This window comes from Alnus glutinosa, chromosome 3 (assembly GCF_958979055.1).
Source record: "Alnus glutinosa chromosome 3, dhAlnGlut1.1, whole genome shotgun sequence".
NCBI classification, from domain to species: Eukaryota; Viridiplantae; Streptophyta; class Magnoliopsida; order Fagales; family Betulaceae; genus Alnus; species Alnus glutinosa.
In genome coordinates this window covers 10,045,215-10,070,981 of record NC_084888.1, presented here as the reverse complement: position 1 = coordinate 10,070,981, position 25,767 = coordinate 10,045,215, and the positions used below count along the sequence as shown (strand labels likewise).

The 25,767-nt window shown below is 36.4% G+C and overlaps 4 protein-coding genes and 1 long non-coding RNA gene across 6 annotated transcripts; 4 read left to right on the top strand and 1 right to left on the bottom strand.

Moving 5' to 3' along the window:
- Positions 1–2,483: 2,483 nt before the first annotated feature.
- Positions 2,484–4,223, top strand: LOC133862359 (transcription factor bHLH10-like). The gene is made up of 3 exons (XM_062298142.1): positions 2,484–3,236; positions 3,361–3,762; positions 4,090–4,223. Exons 1-3 carry the CDS (start codon positions 2,526–2,528, stop codon positions 4,192–4,194), a joined length of 1,218 nt encoding a protein of 405 aa, XP_062154126.1. The 5' UTR covers positions 2,484–2,525; the 3' UTR covers positions 4,195–4,223.
- A 6,234-nt stretch (positions 4,224–10,457) lies between these two features.
- Positions 10,458–12,898, top strand: LOC133864375 (transcription factor bHLH91-like). Its single transcript, XM_062300684.1, has 4 exons — positions 10,458–10,622; positions 10,793–11,798; positions 11,955–12,371; positions 12,595–12,898. Exons 2-4 carry the CDS (start codon positions 10,839–10,841, stop codon positions 12,694–12,696), a joined length of 1,479 nt encoding a protein of 492 aa, XP_062156668.1. The 5' UTR covers positions 10,458–10,622; positions 10,793–10,838; the 3' UTR covers positions 12,697–12,898.
- Positions 12,899–16,892: 3,994 nt separating this feature from the next.
- Positions 16,893–18,222, top strand: LOC133864639 (uncharacterized). Its single transcript, XR_009899532.1, has 2 exons — positions 16,893–17,120; positions 17,508–18,222. It is a non-coding gene; the product is annotated as an uncharacterized LOC133864639 (long non-coding RNA).
- Positions 18,223–19,359: 1,137 nt separating this feature from the next.
- On the top strand, positions 19,360–20,604 carry LOC133864916 (uncharacterized). Of its 2 annotated transcripts, none has more exons than XM_062301358.1 (2): positions 19,360–19,514; positions 19,603–20,604. In XM_062301358.1, the coding sequence occupies exon 2, from the start codon at positions 19,720–19,722 to the stop codon at positions 20,230–20,232; it is 513 nt and encodes a 170-aa protein (XP_062157342.1). In that variant the 5' UTR covers positions 19,360–19,514; positions 19,603–19,719; the 3' UTR covers positions 20,233–20,604. The 2 variants fall into 2 exon arrangements, with proteins under 2 accessions (XP_062157342.1, XP_062157343.1); XM_062301359.1 differs by having other exon boundaries at positions 19,360–20,248; positions 20,335–20,604.
- An 879-nt stretch (positions 20,605–21,483) lies between these two features.
- LOC133862447 (BTB/POZ domain-containing protein At5g17580) lies at positions 21,484–23,471 on the bottom strand. Its single transcript, XM_062298265.1, has 3 exons — positions 23,430–23,471; positions 23,252–23,321; positions 21,484–23,087 (listed from the first exon to the last, which is right to left on the bottom strand). Exons 1-3 carry the CDS (start codon positions 23,462–23,464, stop codon positions 21,513–21,515), a joined length of 1,680 nt encoding a protein of 559 aa, XP_062154249.1. The 5' UTR covers positions 23,465–23,471; the 3' UTR covers positions 21,484–21,512.
- Between the last annotated feature and the right edge of the window lie 2,296 nt (positions 23,472–25,767).

Sequence of the window (25,767 nt, the reverse complement as noted above, 5' to 3'; positions counted from 1 at the left end):
CCGGATCCCGGCCATTTTGGCCGGATCCGGCGGGGTCAGTGGCCGGATCCGGTCAGATCCGGCCGGATCAGTGGCCGGATCCGGTCAGATCAGGCCGGGTTCCGGCAGGTTTCTGTCCATGGCCGGATTCCGGCGGCCGGCGGTGTTCCGGCAACCGGATTCCGGCGGCTGGCGGTATTCCGGCGGCCGGATTCCGGCAGCCGGCAGAATTCCGGTGGTCGGATTCCAACGCCGGCATTATTCCAGTGACTTGATGATGCCGGATTCCGGTGCTGCCTATTTTCGAACGACCGACTATTATAGGATTTGGACAGTCAGATATCAAACGTGCGTGTAAGGACGAAGAATATAATTTTGGAAAACGATTTACGGTTTTAAAAATCGTAAATCGTTTTCCAAAAATTAAAGAAGGTTTTACGGTCAAACCGAAAATGATTTTCGTTGACCGTTATTTTCGCCCCTACCAAACACCGTAAAATACCGAAATCATTTTCCGGAAATCATTTTACGCCGAAACAAACGGAGCATAAATTGAAATTGAATTCGTTAAAATTAAGTCACGTGTTCTTTATATCATGTTGTGGGACACGTTTTAATTCTAACTGATCCTAGTTTTAACTTAAACTTGAATTACCACTATTATCTAAATTAATATATATTAATTGATGAAATTATTAAATAAGGATAACACCCCAGTCTAATATATATATACTATGATTTATTTTGTCAACTTCCATTTATTCCTCCTACTTTTCCTCCAACATTTGAAGGGATCGGATATATATATATATATATATATATATATATATATATATATATAGTAGATAGACACTCTCTTAGTTTCCCGGCTAGCTAGCTAAAAGAGAAAATTTGTCAACTTGCATTAATTAATCAAGAGTGTTACAATGGAACTCTTGCAGATGAAATCACGAAAGTAAACAAGGTCCTTTTCTTTTCCAGACATTAGCGCCAGGGAGCTGACATATATAATAGATAACAGTAGCCCTGTAACAACCAAGAGAAAAGCGCTAGTCAGAATTGCGATATCTTTCTAAAAGAACTAGTCAATTTGAAGTTTTCCTAGAATTCCTTATAAAGCCCAGTTTTACCTAGTAACTAAGCAATGTGGGACTAATTAGCACCCATGAATATCTTTATAAACCACTCACTCTATATGAGCTATTCATCTCTTTTCAATATGTGAACTATTCATCTCTTCCCATATTTAGAAGACTGTTATAGAATTATTATATAATCAGTATGATATGATGTTATAGTGAAAATTAATCATTTCTTATTATTATTATTTTTTTATCCAATTAATAACTGTCTTTTTTATCGCCACATCATCCATTTGTATGACAGTGATATAATAGTCTACTAAACATCATTACTTCACAGATAAGTCTTAGGTCGTGGCTTATTTGGAAAGAATAAACTATGATTGTGCGCATGTTACGACTAATGTTACGTGTTTTAAATCAATTTCATTGTCGATCACTTAAAATATGTCATGTCAATCGGTATAACATGGATAAGCATCTCCATGCCAACACAATAGGCATATGGTTCATAATAGTCAAATTTGACTATTATGAGTAATTTTTCGTCTTTAACACATAGGCAAAATAAATTTTTCCCTTCTAGTGTGAATAGTAAATAAAATATTCACTATTCAAACTACAAAGTGTTTTAATATTCTTTTTCTTTTTCTCTTTTTCTATTTTTTACGCACTTTTTTTCCATACAAAATAATATTTTAGAAAAAAAATATAAAATACAAGAAAAAAAAAAATCTGTTCAAATATCAATTAAAAAATAAATAATTATGATAAAAATTAATATTTTTTCGATAGTTATTTTAGCTCATAGGAGAAAAGATATGGAAATTATGTAGCAAAATGACAAAAACCGCAAGGACAAACATATAATTATATATAATGATGGATGCAGTTCACTGCAAATCACGCGCGCGGTGTGAGTATCAGGATTCAGAATACGAAGATTATGAGTGGACCCCAGTGACGGGAATAACAACCTCCTCCTAACCCCTTCCCTCTCCTTTTACTTGTTCCATTGGCCTACGAGTCTACGACAATAAATCAAATATACATAATATATAATATATAATATATAATATGGGTGGAATTTCTGAGACTCCTGATCTCTCTCTCTCTCTCTCTCTCTTTCTTGCTCTCTCGGCCATCCTCTCAATCGGTGATTCCATCTCGGTTTTCCTTGTAGCCCCCTAATTAATTTGTTGCATTTTCTCTCAACTGAGTGTTTGTTTTCCCTTTCTTTCTAGTTTTGTGCGTAATCTTGTTCATCTTAAGGTTTAAGTGTTAATTAGTTGTGATGGCTCTTTTAATGCTGTTCTAGCTTCGATGTTCATGTACTCATCATTCTCTCTTGTTTGTTTGCTTTGGGCTTTTTTTTTTTGTTTTTTTTTTTTTGGTGGATTTTGCTTTAATTGATGCAGACAGAGACCCAGAAAGGCAGGAGACAAAAATCCCTCTGGTCCAAAAATGTATGAGACTGGTTGCTTTGATCCCAACCCCATGACAGAAGGTACAGTTGCTGCAGGAGAAGCAGCAATACCAGAGGATGGATTTTCCCATACACTCCCGACCCACAATAGCTTTGAAGAGAATCTCAGGCTCTCCATGGAAGAGTTGCAGCAAATGGACATTAATCAAAATGGGCAGCAATGCTTCGATTATTCTTCGCTACCAAACAGTCAAATGCTCCTCAATCTCTTCCACCTGCCCAGCTGCTCAGGCTCCACTTTGCTTCCCAGTTCATCCATCTCCTTCTCAAACCCAACCCAGAAGACCGCAAATTATCAGAACCCGTTGGGCTTTCTGGGAGACGTTCCGACCGGGTCGGACCATGCCTCCGGCGCATCCGTTTTGTATGACCTCCTATTCCATTTAAACCTGCCTCCACAGCCTCCTATGTTCAGGGGTTTGTTCCAGTCTCGACCCAACGGCTCCGGCTTGCCAGACTCAAGGAATGGTTCTGATCTGTTTGGCACAGGAGGAGGGCATGAGAGAGAGGGAAGTTGGGATGGGAGACAGTTCGAAAATGGCGTATTGGAGTTCACCAGAGACATGGCTTGTATTGGGAATGGCAGGGTCGATGTCGAAACCAAACCCTTTGCCAGAGAGCGCCAGAGGAGACAGCAGTTGAACGACAAGTTCAAGGCCTTGAGGAGCCTTGTCCCTAACCCTACCAAGGTATTTACAAAATCTCATTAATTTCTTTGATTTTCTTTTGACATATATTAATTCAATCACTTTACGCTTACAATATATACTTTCTGGGGTGGGGCGCCGAATCAAAACTATACATGATATGAAGACTGATAGGGCATCTGTGGTGGGCGATGCAATAGAATATATCAAAGATCTTCTGAGGACAGTTAACGAGCTGAAGTTGCTGGTGGAGAAAAAGAGATGCGGGAGAGAGAGGACGGAAGCTGACGATGTGTCCGGGGATGTGGAGAGCTGCAACATGAAGCCTCTTGATGACCCCGAGCAGTCCTACGACGGATCTCTGAGGAGCTCATGGCTTCAGAGGAAATCCAAAGAGACCGAGGTCGATGTTCGTATCATCGACGACGAGGTCACCATCAAACTCCTTCACCCAAAGAATAATTGCTTGCTGTTTGTCTCTAAAGTCCTCGACGAGCTTCAGCTCGATCTCCACCATTTTGCTCGTGGCCACATTGGCGATTTCTACAGCTTCTTGTTCAACACCAAGGTATATATATAATATATATATATATACACACATATCCTTCTGCTTGTCAATTAGCCATTTTGGTCTGTACCATAAAATTTTCATTATATATTAATATGTGCATGCATGCAGGTGTGGTGGGTTTTCACACTAGTAGTGCTGTTTATGTATGAATTGTTAAATCACCGCTTAACTTTCTATTAAAAGTGAGGCATGCAGATAATTAAGATTGGAAATTATTTTGATCTGATGTTAAATTTTTATTTATTCTAAAAGCTGCTTAAACGGATAGAAAATCATTGACTTAGTCATTTAATTAATATATATAGTTTTTGCTTATTTTGGCAGATATATGAAGGCTCTTCTGTGGATGCGAGTTCCATAGCCAACCAGATCATTGAGGTTTTGGACAGACAGTACTGTGCAGCCATTCCACCTGCCAGTAGGCTGTAGCTATTAGAGTTGGAGAAGATATATACATCGATCCCAGGGAATTAAGGAATTATATATGATGATCTTTTGATCGAGTTTTAATGTTGAGTACGTATAATAGTACGAACGTGCATGGATTCTATCTAGTGGTAATTAAGCAATAATTAAAGCTGGTCAAGGGATACAATTTATGCATACTTATTTCCAAGATTTGAAGTTATCCTACTAATTAAGCTTGCTTGCTCATTTTGTATTAATTAATTAGAAATCATATCAAATGTTTCAGCATCTTTGAGCATTATTTTCTTTAATATTTCTTGCAAAGTAAAAAAAATAGTAAATAGGTCTAGTTATTCATAACTTCCTAATTTTTGTATTAAAAAGAGTAATGACATATATTGTTGCTACAGTTTCCGGTATGATATGATCTGGCGATCACTAATGTTTTTTACATCTCAAAAATCTTTGTTCCACTGCAAAAAAACTAACACCATCAAGAGAACGCACCGGAGTTGCTGGTGAATCTCTGATACTTAAGTAAGTTTCAGAGAGAAAATAAAGCTCAAGCACGATAATTTAGTCTTGAGTTTATACAAGTCTCACGCAATGAATTCATTTGTATTCTAAAACTTGGCAATTATTAATATTTTCCAATTCTTTGCAAAAATTTTAAATCCCTAGCTAAACTTTCTACTTCTTAATTTATTAGTTCTTTCAATGGAACAACTACCAGAGCCAGAGAGAGAGAGAGAGAGAGAGAGAGAGAGAGAGGTGTAATTTGAAATGTGTACATATATATATATATATATTTCTCTTTTTGGAGAGGCATTGTATATTTTTCTGACTTTGTAATAAAGTCTCCATGAAGTTCACTGACAACCCATCGATCCCCCGAATCTTTCCTTCTCGTGATCATGTTGCCCTTTCCTGACCAAAATGCCTACTTCTATTCCAGTTTTCTACATTTTCTCGTTTTTATACTCACCAAAATAACAAAAATCATGTTGCTTCTTCAAACTTTGTAGATATCATTCAACTAAGGAGTAATTGCAACTGCTAGTAAGTTTTACATGCCTAAAGGGATGACTTGCGGTGGTAGTCACTTTATTTTTCTGTTGTAAAATTAATTTTGATGGTGCAAAATATTCTTGTTAATATTAAATCATATTAATCTGAAAATAATAATAATAAATAAATAGAATAAAATTAGAATAAGGAAATATCTCACAATGCTATAAAATCATGCAAAAACGTTATCCTTAAAGGTTGATTCGTGCCTCCCGGAGTATATAACCCGGTATGTTCGGATTCATTGATACGCAACCTCCCAAGATTATACCATAGCGTCTATCTTTCTGAAGAACACTTTCAAGAATACAGGCTAATAGAACAACCTTTTGATTTTCAACTTGTTGTTTTTCCCTTTATGTTGGTTAAAAGCTAGGTTTTTTAGGTGGTTTAGCTTGAAAGGTTTGACCTTTGAGGAGTAACTTTAGTTTTGACCCCAAGGTGGCCGGTGCTTAAACACTCACCTTTCAACACATTAAAACATGTCCTTAGTTGTTTAACAAATGAAATGTGACTATGTGAAGAAAGTTAGGATCTTTGGAGTTTTTGAGTTGTATTTGTAACCTTTGTTGTTTTTAAAGATTTGATCTTGTTGTGCAGTCCCTTTAGAAATTTTGTAATCTCTTCTAGTAGTGGGAATGTGGTATATCAGGTTTTGGTTGTGTGAAACTGAGGTAAAAAAATATTATGGGCAAAACTTTCTATTTAAAGGTGAAAATGTGAGCAGATAATAACAACTCATAGCCATTATCTGCGCCTATCAGCCATCCACTGTCCGCATATGCGGATACAGATTCGATTAGCAAAAACCACTATTCTCATATCCAGAGGCTGTTATTAACTGCATCTGCATGCCCTTTATATATAATATATATTTAATTAAATTCATTAAAACAACGTTGTTTTGGTGTTACCTCATTTGCAAATAGTGATTTTCTAATATTTTTTCATCTTATCAACTATAGATAGATGATACAGGAAGCTAAATAATGTATAAGATGAAAATTTCATGACAAAATGATTAGCAAGTGTTATCTGAATAATGGTGTTCAACTATATATAATGCCTTTTTAGTATTTACTAGAAGCATGAATTATAATTTCAAGGCTCAAAATGCTAATTACCTCATATGCGGATAGCGGATAACACATTTAATAATCACAAGAATCACACTAATGCAGATAATAATCGCATGATGCGGATACGGATACCTAAAAGTAAAAACCGTATTATATGGATACGGATACGGATACGGATACGGATACGGATACGGATACGGATATAGATACTGCTAATAACTGCATCCGCATCCACATTTTTACCCCTAATTCCAACGGTATCGAAGACTGTTCCAACAATCCCCAAGTAACAATCAAATGTTTTAGGGGTAGAATGTGTGTATTAAAGTTTTTAAGTGCATATTAGGGTTTTTAAGCGTCGGTTAGGGTTTTACTTGACATCGTTTCTAATATTAGAGTATGGACTTTAAGAAATGAGAAGTTGACGCTTCGGTATGTCCGAGGTTAGATTTGAGCGTTAAAGGTAAGTATCACTCACGGAAACGCTAAAATACTTTGTTATCAATCATAAACATTTTATCTATAAACTATATATATATATATATATATGTGCACTTTAATACTCATATCTTTCATAAAAATGTGTGGTGATCAGCTAGGTTAGAAGCAACAAAATTCAGGGAACACCCCTAAACCCTTAAACACTTTCAAACGTTGATTTACAAATGCATTGATGTTCTAATAAAATATATGAATCGGTTTGTTTGGGTGCAATGGCATAGATGTAATTTAGAGAACTCCTTTGGATTCACGCAATTTGTGGCTCCCTCCAAAGAGTGTGTTTGTTTAGGTCGGAGCCGTACTTTTAACAAGTAGTTAGACTCTATGTGGGCCCCAATATGACAGTAATACCCTCCATGCAAACCGCCAGCCCGAACTAACTAATGCAACCGTCTAGCCTTCAACAACAACTTATTTACATAATATTAATTATGTTTTTACATACATTAATTACAACAAATATCCAACTTTTGAATTGGTGAAAAAAAAATAAAATTAATTAATTAATTAAGTGGGTCAGAGAGGGAAGCATATATAATAGAAAATTTGAACAAGAAAAATATAACTCACTTATTGCAATTCACGAAAAGGTAGTGTCGGAATGCTAAATTGAAATTGAATTCGTTAAAATTAAGACACGTGTTCTTTATGTCATGTTGTGGGACACGTTTTAATTCTAACGAATCCTTGTTCCAATTTAAACTTGGATTACCATTATTAGCTAAATATTAATTTGATGAAATTATTAAATAAGGATAACACCAGTATAATAATATGATTTATTTTGTCAACTTCCATTTATTCCTCCTACTTTTCCTCCAACACTCTTTTGTATATAAAAGAGAAAATTTGTCAACTTCCATTAATCACCAGGTGGAACCTTTCGAATTTTATTATTGAGACAAAAATTGTTGATCACTTTTGTAATTATTATTGCAATTTACATTTTTAAAGTAATTTTCAACCGATTTTAGGCTTTTATTGTACTTAATTTTCAAAATGTAGAATATGCTCATGCATTTGTCCGTAGGGAAATTTGACCCAATAAAGCTAAGTAGAATCCTCTTTTTCAGACTGTTCATGTGAGAGAAATATCTCCAGGGCTTTGTCCTTTTGTCTTTTCTCTTTGGCTAATCTGAAATTATTGAAATTATTTATTTATTATTATTTTTTGTGATATGTCAGTTCGACCCTAAATAGAGGAGACAAATATATGCCATTTGTCTATATCATTTGAAGATGGAGACAAAAATTTATAAACTAAAAGAGTGAGGGAGAGAGAAAAAAATTCACAAAAACTTTATGCATTCATAATACGATGCTTCCTTACATTTAGGTAAAATTGTAGATGAAATGAAAAATGTATTTAGTTTAGAGAACTCGATGGAGATTTTTTTTGGAGTTGATTAGCCATTTTACATAAAAATTTAAAATGCATAAGCCATTGTGGATGTTATTACCGGATAAAAAAATTTAAACATGTATTCAAGTTGTTAAATCGTGGCATTTTTGTAAAAATATAATTTAGAGTATGTTTGGGCCTAGGATTTTGCAAGCCAAAAGTAGATTTTAAAACAAAATTGAGGAAAGTTTCTCGTTTGGGAGTGCGTTTGAAAAAGGGCAATCCGAAACATAATTGCAGGGAAGAATGTGTGTTTTTAAAACCGAAAGATTTTACCAAACGCTATTTACTTTTTTTAAAAAAAAGAAAAGAAAAGAAAAAGAAAAAGAAAAAGAAAAAGTCACGTTTTCTTTAATTGCATTATGAAATCGCTATTTTTTCGAACTGCACGTTTTGAAACTGCTAAACTAAACGGACCCTTAAGCACATATGTTAGTGATAAATAAGAAGAGTAATGCTACATATATACTATAATTTTATCCTATAAATATCTTAAAATAATGACGTGATAGTTCTAACCAGCAATTAGATCAACCCTTGCTAAAAAAATAAAGGGTAAGTTAAGATTGACACGTCAGTATTATAGAGTAATTATACAATAAAATTGTGATATATATCATTAGTGAATAAGAAAGACCAAAATGAACTTAAATCTGGTCCCCTAATTCAGTTTATACTATGTGTCATGCTCCTCTTTGTTAATAATTACCATCTATATCTATATATGCTTCAGTCCCTCTTACTACAAATTAATATTAGCCCAGCCTACCATTCTTCTTTTGCATGCAGTGACCCTACCTCTCTCTCTCTCTCTCATCCACTATACACAGACATAATCAAGAGTGTTACAATGGAACTCTTGCAGATGAAATCACGAAAGTAAACAAGGTACTTTTCTTTTTCGGACAATAGCGTTAGGGAGCTGACATGTACGTATATATATAACAGTAACGATATTTTGGAGACCGTTATATATAGGATTATCATACAATCAGTATGGTGTAATAGTAAAAATTAATTAGTTATTTATTATTATTATTATTTTTAAAACAAAGTATTTATCAAATAGCTGTTTTTTGTTGTCACATCATCTATTTGTATGATAGTTGTATAATAGTATATTAAACATCGTTACTTCACATTTAAGTTTTAGGTCGTGGCTAATTTGGAAAAAAGAAATTATAATTTTGCACATGCTATTACTAATGTTACGTGTTTTAAATAATTTTTATTGTCGATCACTTAAAATATGTCATGTCGATCGGTATAACATGGATGGTTCATATGACTCATTTTTCGTTTTCAATATATAGGCAAAATAAATGTTTTCCTTCTAGTGTAAATATTATTCATACTATAAAGAGTTTTTTACTTTTATTTTTTAATATTATTATTATTTTCTTTCTTTTTCTCTCTCTATTTTTTTCACACATTTTCCCATACAAATAATATTTAAAGAAAATATCAAGTACAATAATAATAAAAAAAAAATCTGTTAAAATGTGTATTAAAAAATAAAAATTTATATTTTTTCAAATAATTATTTTAGCCCACATGAAGAGGAAACATATGCACCAATATGGAGAAATGGCATTTATCATAGGAAAAATGATATTTCCATAACATTTACATGACCACTGATATTGGTAGGATTCATGCATGTAAGACCCACATACATAGATCTTACCAATATGTTTTGTTGTGTAAATATTGTACATCTGACACATCTCTTAGCGTACGTAGTTGTAAGACAAAGTAAAGAAATGGCAAACATTATAGTGAACATATGATACGCTTATAATTTCTATATTACTTTTATATAATTTTAACAATTTTTTTTTTTTAAATCAACTATTAAATATATATATATATATATATAATTCACATGTAAGAAAATGAGTAAAATAATTAATTTTGAAAAAAAAAAAAAAAAATTAGAGTTAGTACAAAAATTATATAGTCCGTAATCATTTCTCACGATTATATAATGGTGCGGTTCACTGCAAATCACGCGGGGTGAGTATCAGGATTCAGAATACGGGAGATTATGAGTGGACCCCAGTGACGGGAATCTCAGTAACAACCTTCCTGATCTGATTTAATTTAAAGAAAAAGAATTCTTTTATATATGTTTGTAGTTACCGGTCCCTCTTCCTAACCCCTTCCCTCCCCTTTTACTTGTTCCATTGGTCTATGACAATAAATCAAATATATATAATATGGGTGGAATTCCTGAGACACCTCTCTCTCTCTCTCTCTCTCTCTCTCTCTCTCTCTTTCTTGCTCTCTCGGCCATCCTCTATCTCAATCGGTGATTCCATCTGGGTTTTCCTTGTAGCCTCCTAATTAATTTGTTGTATTTTCTCTCAAGGGAGTGTTTGTTTTCCCTTTCTTTCTAGGTTTGTGCGTAATCTTGTTCATCTTAAGGTTTAAGTGTTAATTAGTTGTGATGGCTCTTTTAATGCTGTTCTAGCTTCGATGTTCATGTACTCATCATTCTCTCTTGTTTGTTTGCTTTGTGCTTTTTTTTTTGTTTTTTTTTTGGTGGATTTTGCTTTAATTGATGCAGACAGAGACCCAGAAAGGCAGGAGACAAAAATCCCTCTGGTCCAAAAATGTATGAGACTGGTTGCTTTGATCCCAACCCCATGACAGAAGGTACAGTTGCTGCAGGAGAAGCAGCAATACCAGAGGATGGATTTTCCCATACACTCCCGACCCACAACAGCTTTGAAGAGAATCTCAGGATCTCCATGGAAGAGTTCTCCTACAGCCACAACCTCGCTCACCCGCCTCCTACCCATGAAGATGCTGCAGCTGCAGCCACTGCCATGGGGATTGAACTCCAACAGCAGCTGGCATTCAATATGGACGACTCCTACAACCCCACCAACCATAACAATCCTCATCTCGTCGACAACTCTTACAGCGTCCACGAGATGCGAGATATGGAACGTTTTAACCATCACCACCAGAACCATGAAGATCAGCAACAACAGTTGCAGCAAATGGACATTAATCAAAACGGCCAGCAATGCTTCGATTATTCTTCGCTACCAAACAGTCCGTACCCCCCAACTCCAGACCTCCTCAATCTCTTCCACCTGCCCAGATGCTCAGGCTCCACTTTGCTTCCCAGTTCATCCATCTCCTTCTCAAACCCGACCCAGAAGACCGCAAATTATCAGAACCCGTTGGGCTTTCTGGGAGACGTTCCGGCCGGATCGGACCATGCCTCCGGCGCATCTGTTTTGTATGACCCACTATTCCATTTAAACCTGCCTCCACAGCCTCCTATGTTCAGGGGTTTGTTCCAGTCTCTACCCAACGGCTACGGCTTGCCAGGCTCAAGGAATGGTTCTCTGTTTGGTACAGGAGGGGATGAGAGAGAGGGAAGTGGGGATGGGAGACAGTTTGAAAATGGCGTACTGGAGTTCACCGCCAGAGACATGGCTTGTATTGGAAAAGGCAGGGTCGATGGCGAAACCAAACACTTTGCCACAGAGCGCCAGAGGAGACAGCACTTGAACGACAAGTTCAAGGCCTTGAGGAGCCTTGTCCCTAACCCTACCAAGGTATTTACAGAATTTCATTAATTTCTTTGATTTTCTTTTGACATTAATTCAATCACTGTACGCTTACAATATTTTCTGCTTTTTGGATCTATGTATCAATGTTAATTTCTTCTGGGGTACGTGGGGCGCCGAATCAAAACTATAAATGATATGAAGCCTGATAGGGCATCTGTGGTGGGCGATGCAATAGAATACATCAAAGAGCTTCTGAGGACAGTTAACGAGCTGAAGTTGCTGGTGGAGAAAAAGAGATGTGGGAGAGAGAGGACGAAGAGGCACAAGAAGGAAGCTGACGATGCGTCCGGGGATGTGGAGAGCTGCAACATGAAGCCTCTTGGTGACCCTGAGCAGTCCTACAACGGATCTCTGAGGAGCTCATGGCTTCAGAGGAAGTCCAAAGAGACCGAGGTCGATGTTCGTATCATCGACGACGAGGTCACCATCAAACTCGTTCAGCGAAAGAATAATTGCTTGCTGTTTGTCTCTAAAGTCCTCGACGAGCTTCAGCTCGATCTCCATCATGTTGCTGGTGGCCACATTGGCGATTTCTACAGCTTCTTGTTCAACACCAAGGTATATATATATATATCCATTTTGGTCTGTGCCATAAAATTTTCATTATATATTAATATAAGTGCATGGTGTGGTGGGTTTTCACACTAGTAGTGTTGTTTATGTATGAATTGTTAAATCACAGCTTAACTTTCTTTTTGAAGCCAATAAGATTGGAAATTAGCCCTTTTTGCTTTGATTTAATCATTTAATTAATATGTATTATTTTTTCTTATTTTGGCAGATATATGAAGGCTCTTCTGTGTATGCGAGTTCCATAGCCAACAAGATCATTGAGGTTGTGGACAGACAGTGTGCAGCCATTCCACCTGCCAGTAGGCTGTAGCTATTAGAGTTGGAGAAGATATATACATCGATCCCAGGGAATTAAGGAATTAAGGAATTCTGATGATCTTTTGATCGAGTTTTAATGTTGAGTATAATAGTGGATTCTAGTGGTAAGCAATAAAGCTGGTCAAGGGATCGATACAATTTATGTATACTTATTTCCAAGATTTGAAGTTACCGTACTAAGCTAATTACTTGCTCATTTTGTGTTAATTAGAAATCATATCAAATGTTTCAGCATCTTTGAGCATTATTTTCTTTAATATTTCTTGGAAAAAAAGAAAAGAAAGTAAATAGGTCTAGCTATTCATAGCTTCCTATTTTTGTATTAAAAAGAGTAATTGTATATACTGTTAGTATAGTTTTCGGTATGACATGATTTGGCGATCATCGATGTTCTTCACGTTTCAAGAATCCCTGTTTCACTGCGAAAAACCAATGCTGTCAAGAAAACGCACCGGGGTTGCCAGTGAATCTCACTTCCGTGCCTAAGTAAGTTTCAGAGGGAAAATAATATTCAAGCACGATAATTTTGCCTTGGGTTTATACCTGGTGTAACGGCCAATTTATAGGTTGAGAGGTGGAAGTCGAACTGCATTAAGGTTCTGTGCTCCTCTCTTGACTAGGAGCGCTGTCAGAGTTTGACCTAAACTCAAAATCCTAACCTTCCCCAAACTAGGACTCGTTCCTTATTTATTCCAAAGCAAAATTCCAGTCGGTAAATTCGGGATTACATTCGATCTCGGATTTCCAAGAACTAGGTGCGATCCCAGATTTCTCGGGATCGCATATCACTGCCTCTGGTTAGCTATGTTGGTTTGCACGGCAATAACTTACCGAGACTCCAAGATATCCAAATTTGTACCCGTGGGCTCGTACCTAATGGATTTTGATCCCGCAAATGCCAGTGAGCCAATATAGACTTAAGTGAGCTAATATAGACTTAAGGGTTCGTAATTTCCAAAATGAGCCGAACCAAATGAAATTATATATTCCCAACATATACCATATTATCTGATAATGTTAAGATTGCAGTCTCAGTTTGTCACGGCTTTCTTGTATTTTGGGTCTGTCATTTATGGTAGTTAAAGTGTCCCATAAAGAAGGGACAAAAGAGATCTTTGTGGTTAGCTACACGAAAGAGGCTTGTATTTATTGCAGAGCAGCCCCTAAAGAACATGTAGAATTTGATCGAGGAAAAAAAGGGCTAATTGAGTGTACAACTATTTTCCTTTATGGGGTATCAGCCCGGCATAGAAGTTGGCCCATATATAAAGGATGAAGCCGTGTCGAAGACACCAATTCCTAACGGCTATTAGTCTCTAATTAACGTTCCCCATAAAACTCTCTCCCTATTGAATGTAGCAATTAGCAAATAACAAAAAAGATTGACAAAAAAGAGAGTAGGGTGGCTAGCTGCTTGAAGGAGAGAGGCAGATCTCCAATTCGAATGTTAGCAACGTACACTTATATCTCCTTTTCATTCAACATTGGTAATTTAAATATATATATAGATAGAGCCATTGATAAGTAGAAGAGTGAACTTGCTAGTTTCACCATTTGTACGTTACTTGGTTGCACCACTTGAATAAAAAAATTCTCATTTTTACATTCATGAAATTAGTCTAACGTGCATAATTTTTTCTCCAACGTTTATTTGAATTGAATGTTTAGAAAAATATAAAAAGTCTTTCAAAGTGCATAAATTCCCATCAGTTGTATTGTGCATAATAAATAGAAAATTACACATTCGGTGAGACTTCAATGTCCAACAATTTTTTTCGCCTTATGTTCTATTACATATCAATCTTTATGTAACTTATTTCCATTTTTCTTTAAATCTTATTATTTTATGTTTTTGAATCAAGTGATAAGTCATTCTATATTTAATAAGTTATTAAAAAAATGTTTAAATAGAAGAAAGTGTTATAATTAACATATTAAATAAAAAAAATATAATATAAATATTAAAATAAATTTAATTTAATTAATATTTAAATATAAAAAATGAGCATCACTTAAACTTATCGCCTTATGCCTCAAAATTATTTATCGAGCCGGCCCTGAAAAAACCCACATTGACTCTCTTATAAAGGTTAAACAATTGTCGATAAATAAACATCAAAACTATAGATTTTGTGCAAGAAGTACGCCAAGGATAGATAGAAACTAGAAAGCAAAATAAAATAAAAATAATAATAATAACTAACGTGAACGGCAGGGCAAGTGCATGTAGAACTTTTTCCTGGGGTTCTTGTTCGTTTTGGAAGTACGTCTGTACAAGGCAATTTCCATTTCCATGACATCGAATGAGGGTCGATCAAAACCACAGGAGAAGGAGGAGGGGCGGCTAGAAGTAGCATTAATGGCAGATCGAGATCAAGGGCTAAGATTTCTTATGGGCCGGGAGCTTCTTCAAGGGGCAATCTCTTAGCTAGTGGCCTCGCTGAAGGCAGTGGAAACAGGTGTTGCCTTGCATTCTCGGTGCAAGCGCAAGTGCAAGAGACTTTGGTGACAATGAGGCTAAGGAATTGCTGTTGTTATGTGCAGGATTGATCACTGAAATGACCCAACTTTACCTTCCTAAAGTTGTAGAGGAAGCCCAGTGGCCGTGGCAATTTTTTTTTTTGAGAAGTACAATCAACCTTAGTAATTAGTATCACGATCCGATTGGACTAGTACATAGAGATGATACAAAAATCAAAGAGTTTGATCAATCCTACCACGATTGATGAGACTAGTGCACAAAGATACTACAAATTAAACTACATAGAGATCGATCAATCATTTGATCGTATAACGATGGATCGAACTAATGCATTAGGATCGATTTGACGTTCGATCAAACTTTCAGTAATGTCAAGTTCGATCAATTATGATACGATCAAAGGATAATTTTTTCTAATTATCTAAAAATTAGAAAATGAATTATATATATATATTAAAAAAAAATAGAAAACTATACTAATCATATAAAAATAATTAATTTTTTTTCTATAGGTTTTACTTTTCTTTTTTGAAAAAAAATTAATAAGCTATTATTTTTTTATGTTATTTTTTAATTAGTCATCAACGTCGACACAAAAGTCAGTTCTGATAATGGGGAATCAACAGGTCGACACTAATGTTTTATTTTATTTTATTTAAAAAAAAATTGTTTTAAATTGGTCATTGGCGTCAACACAAATGTCAACGCTGATAATGGGGGATCAAAGTCGACACGTTGGGTCGACGCTGATGTTTCCTTACACTTTTTTTCTTTTTTAATTGGTTATCAACATCAACAACTATTGAGTTGACTTTGATGAGAGTTTTAAATTTCATATTAATTTAGATATAATATCGGCGATGATATTGGAGTCGACACTGATATTTTGTTATTAGTGTCGACTTTTGTTGTTGCTAATGGGAGAATGTCATCGCTAATATCTTCGTGCTTCAATTTGTGTGCGAGAAAAAATTCCTGTCAAGTTATTAGTGATGACATATCAGCGGCGACTTTTTTGTCGACGCTGATATAAAGCTTTTTCGAAGATTAATTAGCAGCTACTATTAGCGTCGACGTAATAGCCCTGTGTGGTTTTTGATAAGCTTCATCCTCAAGAAGAGGTAGACTAAACCTCAATCCCGTTTTAATATGTGTTGCCATGTTTTCCTAGTTTTAATATGCTGCTCTTGTTGTTTTAAAGACATCCAAGCTCGTCCAAATCGTATATAATTGACCAAAATGTAGCAGAAGCCTTTGCATCATAAAAGGCTGTGGAATTTGGCAGAGATATGAGAATACATAATATTAGAAATGCGGTGCACTAGAAATACTACACGCCCTTCGGAAGGAAGGCTCATCTTGGAGTCTGTACAAAAATTTGATTGATGACTCGAAGACGATGTTGCATAATCTAGCTCCAATCATGGTATGTGAAACACGTCAAAGGGGAATCAAGTATGACATCCCATCTTCTGGTGAAGGCATAACTCCAACAATCTTTGGAGCAAATATGGATAAAAGAATATCTCATATTTAATTTATTCATGATATTTTGCTTCTTTTTATTTTTATTTTTATTTTATTTTTTAACAAAAAAAAAAAAAAAAAGAGGTTTTAAAATGCATAACACAATGAGAGCCCCTTCTATCCGAATGGGCTATAAAACTCTTATTTTACAGCCTCCAATAAAAACTTGACAAGTCAGCTAAAACCGCATTAAATACACTAGAGATGAAAACACCTTATTAGCCCACCAAAATACTCATCGACTAAAAAAGAATACCTTCTACGTTACCCCACTCATGTATGCCTAAACCACCCCCGCCTTGTCTGCCGAGCACCGCCTTCGAAATCTGCCCAAGGCCATCGCTCAAGGACACCGTCTTTTGGGTTTTTATTAATTCTTTGTGGTTTGGTTTGTTTCTTCAAGCAAGGTGGTGAGATTCTTGCAATTTTTAGTTCTTTTGGGTTGGGGGTGGCGAAATTGCTTGTAGTTGGGGTTTTTTTTTTTTTTTTTTGAGTGGTTGATTTTGTATGGAATTTTTGGGTGGCCTATTTTGTTAGCCGAAAAGGAGGAAGAAATTTTGAGGGTTTTGTCTTGATTTTTGACCGAATGAAGGGGAAATTTTTTTGGGTTTGCTGTGTTTTAGACTTTCATGTAAAAACTTTTAAATGGATTATCTTCTCTTATTTTCCTTCTCTCCCTGCCCCACGAGAAAGGGAAACAACATACATAATGATAATATTGTCTCCTCAGATTCCTTAATTTCTTTTCTATTTCAAATACTCTCTCTGATTTCCTAAATCGGTTGGTGGGGCAGCCTATATTTTTCTTTTGTCAGCATTATTTGGCACCATAACAAAGAAGTAGAAACAATTAGCAAAGCATTAATGAAATAACAGAGGTAATTCAGGTTGAAATAAATTTAATTACTATTTTGATTTGAGAGTTTGTTAATTGTTCTTCAGGTTCTTCATCAGGTTATTATTTGTGCATTAAATTTTTCATCATAATATGGAATTTTTCATGTTCATACAATTTTCTAATGTCATCATGATTACTGGCAGTGAGTAATTAATTTTGTCATGAAATCCTTAAAAATTGTTTTACACCAATAATTTATGGTGACGACTCCAATACTTCGAATGACCTACTTGAGGACGGCACTTTTCGATGGATTAGAATTCTCTCAAATCATTCGTCTAATTTGAAAGAATTCGAACAGGTAATTATGAGAGACTATTTATTCGATCCACCTGACCGGATAAGTGATTTGGCACTCCTGTTTTATACATATAATGGATGGCTCCACCCCAAATATGAGCTACCAAGAATGGCAAAGAGATCCCGATCAATGTAGAAACACCTTTTTGTTTGTTTAAAGGTTGCATCTTTAAATTGTATTTATTTTGAAACATCTGGCCGCTACTGTCTTGATCAGATTACATGGATTCATTGTATATACTTAGAAGCAGAAATTTTCTTGTAGAATACCAGGCTGCCAAATTGCAGGCAGTTTAGGGTTTATGTCTTAATTTGTTCCTTTCACTCTTTAATTTCATAGCTAATATTCATCTAGCTTCATCTTGATACGGTCTTTTTCCATTAACCTCATACGCTAATTAAAGGTACGTTTATTCCCTCATTTGAACTTAAAAGGGGGTATCTACTGAAATTATATACTAAACTTGATGCAAGTCCTGATAGCTGAAGCAACCTGAGGGGTTGAGGGCCATGCTTGTGCTTCTCTGCACAGATAGCTCACAGCTTTTGTTTTGTTACCTCACAAATGAGTGCCTTAACATTTCGGTTAAAATTGTGATGGCTATGAACCTATCAAAATTTTGCAGTTAAATATGGTTCTGCGAGAATAGTACCAGGATAAGTTTGGTTTGGAAGAGTCAAAAGCGGACACTATTACGTCATTGAAGTGGGTCGTTGCAGTAAGCCTAGCACAGTGATGCTGGGGCTTCGGTAAAGAAGGGTAGAGTTCAGGAAACACCATCACAACAGGCTAGAAAAAAGCCAAGTTCAACAACTTCAAATATAAAAAAGACGACCAATTAAGTTTAACAATATAACCTGGAATCATTAAGCCAACGTCCATATGCTAATTTCTCTTAGGGCATCTAGAAAGAATGTTCAATTCTTCATACAAACATTAAACAAAACATTTTAAGGAATAAACGTACATATATTCCTAAAAAGAGGATCCAGGAGTGACTCTAAGATTTGGGGAGACTTTCCAGAGAGCGGCTTCAAGGTCTTCAAATGGCAGTGATCATCAAGGCTTTGTGTAATCAGTAAGCAATCGATTTCAGGAAGAAAATAATCCACATTCAACTATTCCCCTACACAGGAAAAAAAAAAAATCTACATGTATATTAATTCATCCAAAAAAAAAAAAATCTACACGTAAATGTTAACAGAACATCCAAATGAAGCAAATTTATGGAAGACCCAGATCAAGAAAACCAAAACCCACATCTATGTAAGTGTGTTTGAACCCTCCAGTGCCAGAAGAACTCGACCCAACTACGTTCTCTTCAGAAACCACGGCAGAAACAGCCCTACTCAGCCTGCAATTAAGCGTCCCTGATTCAACAGCTCTCAGTATAAACTCGAAAGCTACACACGCATATCAGAGAGAGAGAGAGAGAGAGAGAGAGAGAGAGAGAGAGAGAGAGGGACCTGGGGTAGAGAGGTCAAATTAATCAGACTGCTCACAGTTGAAATGAAACGGGCGTGTGAAACTGGGGAAAAGCGTGGCTTTCTGGTTCTACATGGATTGCACAAGCGGTGAAATATGGGTTTTACACGACTGAAGGTATTCTCAGCAAATAAAACGGTTATTCACTACTCATTTACACATAGAAATCAGTCCCGCTTTCAACGCTTATTATTGGTGTGTCTAGGATTTTGTCCGGTACTTTGATGGATCCCTGGGGAAACAACTCTAACCAACAAGGAGAACGAGAACGAGAACGAGAGAAGAAGAGAGAGAGAAAGAGGTCCATCGATCTTCATCTTCCATGGATGAAAGGAAAGGAGATGCTAGAATATACGTCGTCTCGTTCCTCTTCTTTGCCTGCATAGTTGCCGGGGGAGTCCTCCTCTGCCTCTACATTTTTCTCCCACAAACAAACCCCGCATCTTCGTATCCAATTGCAGGAATGGTACTGGTTGGGATCCCATGGGCCTTCTGGTTTCTCGCTTATTTATACGGATGCTGCAAGCCCCGCGCAGACCCACAACCCAACGAGCGCGAGAGCAGTCACGGACAAGCCCCGCCGGCCGCCCCCGCCAGCGATCCAACAACCACGGCCAATACATCAAACGCAGAGTCCCCGGTAAATTCTCCAGTTGGTGAACGCCACGTGCGTTTTGGGGCGGTCATTGTGCGTGGAAACGAGGATTGCGGCGGCCAAAGAGAATTAGACCATGCAAAGGAAGTTCACGGCCCAAGGGACGACGCAGACGCCGATAAGCTTGCCGTTGGATCTAGGGAAAGCGAAATGCCATTGACGTTGTCCGTGACGTCTTGATAAAATTCAGATTTAGGTACGTCAAAATAATGCAGTGTTTGATATATGTTCGCCATGGCGATCTTCGTTTCTTTCTTATCAAACGAAGCCATTGGCACGCAGAAGCCTGCTGCAGAGAAGCGGCCAAACACCTACTTTTTGCTGTGGAGAGAGGGACAAAAGCAGAGGAAAATCTTATAGGAACATAATTTTAATGGGGGATGATTTGGGACGCGTTCTGCTATTACTCTTTCCTGCTTGGTGCATGTATTGGTAAGAATATGATTCATATTCCCTAAGAAAGGCTTTCCAAATCATTAAATTGAGAAATTCTTGATCATTTGCTTATTTCAAATCTTTAAATAAACTATAACCACCCAACCATTTTGTCAAGTGATTTCTATGGAGATTGTCAAAGAATGCTGACTGAATTGATATATTATTGTAATTGTAGGACGATATTAACTGTTTGCTTTGGATGTAGCTAATCTAATCATCTTTAAATTGGGAAAATGTGCTTATTTAATTAGTACTGATTAGGATGCTAGAGGAAATTAATTGAGCTGCTAAAGTGTTAAAATTGCTTGTCCTTTTTGAATGCCATTGGATGTGGAGTATCTTTCAATTGTTACAGTAAAAAATGGAAGGTAAACAGAGCATAAATGAAACCGGCCTGGTCTTCCTTTTTAGCTTAGAGTTCATATAGATTTATCAGAAATAATATCCAAATTCATGGTGAAAAACCACTCACATTCATGTGCCAAAAGTTCAACTTAGAAGAGTGCTGTGTGTAACTCAATATCATATTAGAAGTTCGTTCGTGCAGATCCAGAAGTGATACTGCCAGATTTCATTGTGTAATCTAAATTTGGACATCCAACATAGCAGAATGTGAGAGATTACGTCCCGTTTGCTAATGCTTTTTAAAGAGTGCTTTTTTATTTTTTGTTGTGATGTGACATAAAGATTGAAAGTAATTTTGAGTGTTTCATGTGTTGAGTTGTTTGATACAAAAAGCAGTCCTAAAAAATATAAGCAAACGAGCCCTACCTTTCTATTTACCAGAAGCAGAAGAAGAATTAGTAAGCAGGTTATCAAACAGAACATTGGTGGCACATCTTAATTATTGACTTGATTTACATGTGCCAAAGCAATAGACATGACAATCAAAGCAGGAAAATTTTGAGTTCAAATTTTTGGCCCCTAACAAATGAGGACAGTGGTCATTTAATGGAAGAACATGGAGGCTAAAATGTGGAAAGCTATTTGACATGCAAAGAAATAAGAGATGGAACATGAATCTACATGTTCTTCTTCTTTGGTCGGCAGTTATAATCGTACATGTTATTGATGCAGCCGAACTTCCTCTTCATATCTCTCCACATGCTAACGTTCCTTTTTTTCACAGTACTTCGGCTGAAACCACTCTCAATCTCTTTCCTCATCATATGGCATTCCCTCTCAAGCCCCATCACCTTGCTGCACATGTTCTTCATTTCACCCCTTGCTTGTTGCCCACCACAGTCCAGCTTCGCTACATCCTTACCTGCCTCCTCCTCCTTTCTCAATCTGTCATCAGAATCCTTTGTCTCCTTGGTGATTGCGTCATGCAGTTGCAACTTCCCCACGAACAAAACCTGCACCACCACCCTCAATGGCAATCTTTCATTTTTGGCTGCATGTTCACAAGCTTCAGGGGACATCTTTTGGCAATCCAAAACCCGGCACACTTCCTCTCTCTCCGACTCTGTCAGGTATCTATGCTGGGCCAAGTAGATATCAATAGCTCTGTATATTCCATCAGAGCTTCTTTGGGTTCCTACTGATGCTGCAGCCGATATATCTCCTAATGAAATAAATGCCTCTGGCTTCAAATCTTTGTCACTTGCACCCATTACCAAGAAATCTTCAAGGAGTTCTGCCACTGTGATTAACCCTGATACGTCGGAAGAAGTGTAATTTCCATAGAAAATTTTCAGTATCCTCCTCACGCACTCAGTGTCATACTGAGAAGGTACCAAGAGGTCTTTGGCAGTCGCCTCCTCTAGCTGTTTTCCAATCCTGACCTCAAAACCATTTCTACAATGAGAATTAGCTTCCAAAATTATTGCAGATTGCAGCATGTCAAACAATAACGTGCATGGAAGGAGTCCTCTCTCATGAGATAAAAGCCTCTCCAAAGCTTCAATGATTTCCCCTGGAGAATTCCTCTTGTTAATGGACATTTTTTCCGACCCTGTGGATATGGGAAAAACCCACTTCTTTGCATATGTACAAAGGGATGCAGCCACATACTTTGATGGGACTCCACTCTTATTCATTGCTTGTATGATGGGCTCATAGAGCCGGAGCGGCAGAATTGTCAAATCCTCCGGCTGCCTTTCAGAATCAAAGAGCCTTCTCCTTGCATTTGGCCTATAGACATTGTCGTCATCCTCGCTGTCATCAACACACGTCGAATTCTTAATTGGTTCGCCAAGAAGGCTAGGATCAACCAATGCCTTCTTAATTAGAGACTCTGAACAGGCATCTACCAAGCCAAAATTGACCGATTCTTGAAATATTTTTTCCACGGTACAGAGAGCCTTAATGGTTTCATTCCAGCTAGGGAATATCCTTTGTTCAAAGAAAGTAAGAGCCTTAGTTAAAAGATTATTTCTGCTGTGATTTTCAGTCATCCTCAAGTAGCAAGCAAAACAAGTGAGTGGTACAACATTCTCAGAGGACATGTGCACTTCAAACCCATGGCAGAATCTTAAAACAAGCTCAAAAGTCTCTGGTTCAGGTGGGATGTCTCTGAGGGAATGAGAAAGATCTTCCTGGGAATTCGCTTCAAGTAAGGCTGATATTTTGGCCGATCTTGCAGCCAGAAGTTCCTACATAAACGAAATGATAACTTCAAAATGAAATGAAAGGATTACTTGAACATGTTGAACTTTGTATATTCAGCAGCATTTCTTCTCAGGGAAAAGAAAAAAGACTCCAGTAACGGAGAACAAAGGAAATACTAAATGAAAGGTTCGTGGGATTAGTTTCTCACTCTGTCCAGACTGAAAGGCACACCGCCTACAAGAAGATGCATTTCTAGTGAAGATGTAGGCTTGGACAACCTGAAAAGGGGCAGGGGGGAAGGGAAAAAAACAGAATTAAAAAAAAAAATGATTTAACACAAATAATATATAGAAGAATATATAAGAAGGGGGCTGAGGGAGGTTTACCAAGGTGTTACGCTTCTGCTTTGTCCACTAACCATCTTGTGCATACTTCCTTTCACTGCTGCACTTACAAATTACCTGAGCTTCTGTTGCAGTTTTTGCGCCTTACCAACCACTGGTAATGAAATTTTGAACCTGAAAGCGTGATGCAGCATGGCATGGTGGGTTGCAGAATTAACAAACAACAAAGATCACAACTCTTTCACAATTTTTTTTTAAAAAAAATAATAAAAAGAACTTAAAAATTGAGAGAAAAACAACAAAAACTATGGCCTAAGCTGTCCTTATTGGGTTTATATAATAAATAAGGTCCAAACCTAGTAAAACACCAAATTAAAACACTCAGCCGCAATCTCGTTTGAATGAGATTATTTCTCGTTCGAACGAAAAATGCGATGAAACCCTATGAATACTCTAAGTCGGATGAGCTCCGACTGGCCATTTGACCAGATACCTCCAAACTTAGTACTCGGCCAAACGGGATGCAACCGTGGCACCGACCAAATGCCTCGGGTCTCAGTTCTAGACAATTCGTTTGACCGCAGATTGACTGAAGCTTTCTGTAACCAAATCATTGAACTTTTATTAGTAGCCCGTTTTGACCTAATAAACATTGGAATTGGAAAATATTCATGAAATATGAATTTTTAGCTCTTTGAATAAACTTTTTAACGCCACTAATATTGCCTACATCCAATGTCGAAATCATAAGATATGACTTTTCTTTTTATTAAAACTGATCTGCTCATAAACATACTTGCATCAGAGTGCTAGCTGTAGTACGTAGGTCTCTAGTTCGTTTTCCTCTTCATAATTTAACTGTATCTTCAACACTACCAAATAAACAATGAACTTGTGTCGTTCTTGTTTGTTAGTATATCTCTTCACACTCAGACAACCACGGCAAATCGAGCCATTGTAGAGAGGTGTAGAGGAATATTTTTCATAATTTAAGGCATCGACATAGCAATTTTATGTCTTAGAATGGTGCATGAACACATTCCAAGAAAGAAAACATATTTGTGACTGCTTTTCTAAAGTTGACATCTTATAATGGTGAGAGTCAAATATGTTCGTTCAGAAAGGAGTAGCGCAAATGTAATAATCATCTACCAATTTATATATGGAAAATAAACATCTATCATTAAAGCTTCATGAGCAAGAACAAGAAGAAGATCAGGTGCAAAGGACACTTACTGGCAAAGAGCGAGAGAGACTGAGAAAAATAACAATGGTGGAGCGTTGGAGCTTCTGGGGGGTTTCAGTTTATTTCTTGGCATAGACTAAAGAAAAGAGACTTAAATTTATATTAAGTGAAAACAAAAGGAGAGAAAGCAACGTTCAGAAAATCAGATTTTCTCCTAAACAAATGGGTTCTGTTATTTTGGGTATCGGATTTTGAGTAGAAGAAAATGTAACATGTGGGGGCGCTCATCATTCTTTGGTGGGGGCTCAAACAGATCTTCAATTGACATAAACATAAACAAATTGTATTTGGGTAGACTATACAGACCAGACACCCTGAGTTAAACACCACTAATGTTTCATGTGTCAACTTTTAATTGCCTTAATGCTGCAGAAGTCATGTTATTTTAGCAAAATAACATTACATTTTGGTTAGATTATCATTAAATTTTGAATTTAACGGTAATTTTTACCGTTACTTTAGAGAGTGTAGACTCGAGAGTGTGTGTAACATTTATATATATATTTTGAGGAAAACTGCCTATACACACCGAACGACATGCATGATTATATTTTGTTAATTTTCTTAATAGAATGCTTATGGAGCATTCCTAATAGCCTCACTAAATTTTACTCATCAAAATAACTAAAAATTACTTTTTTCTATTCTGGTGAGCCACTTTATTAAAATTCTCCCAGCAGCCTCATCATTTTAACTAGTCAATATTCACTATTCCATTTAAATAATAATTTTTTCATATTTATTTATTTTTTCTCTATATAATCTTTTTACAAAAAATCATTCATATCCATGAAATAAGGACATTATCGTATGAGAGATAAGAGATGGGAGAAGAAAATGAGAGAAAAAAGGAAAAAAAGTGTGCTAATCATGTGAGAGAGAAAGGTGAAACAAAATTTGGTGAGTGAGTTGTTGAGTGAAAATGCCTCTTCTAATTTGGTTAGTAATTTCAGTCATCAAATTTTTTTGGTTAAAATGGTGAGGCTGCTGGGAGTGATTTTTCTGAATTTTCATCAAATTGGCTCATCAAAATAGCTAAAAATATTAATTATGCACCTTAAAAGAAAAATCTCTTCAACGCTTGGGCACTTTTTAATAACTTTTTCTCTTAAAGTATAATTGATATCTTTTAAT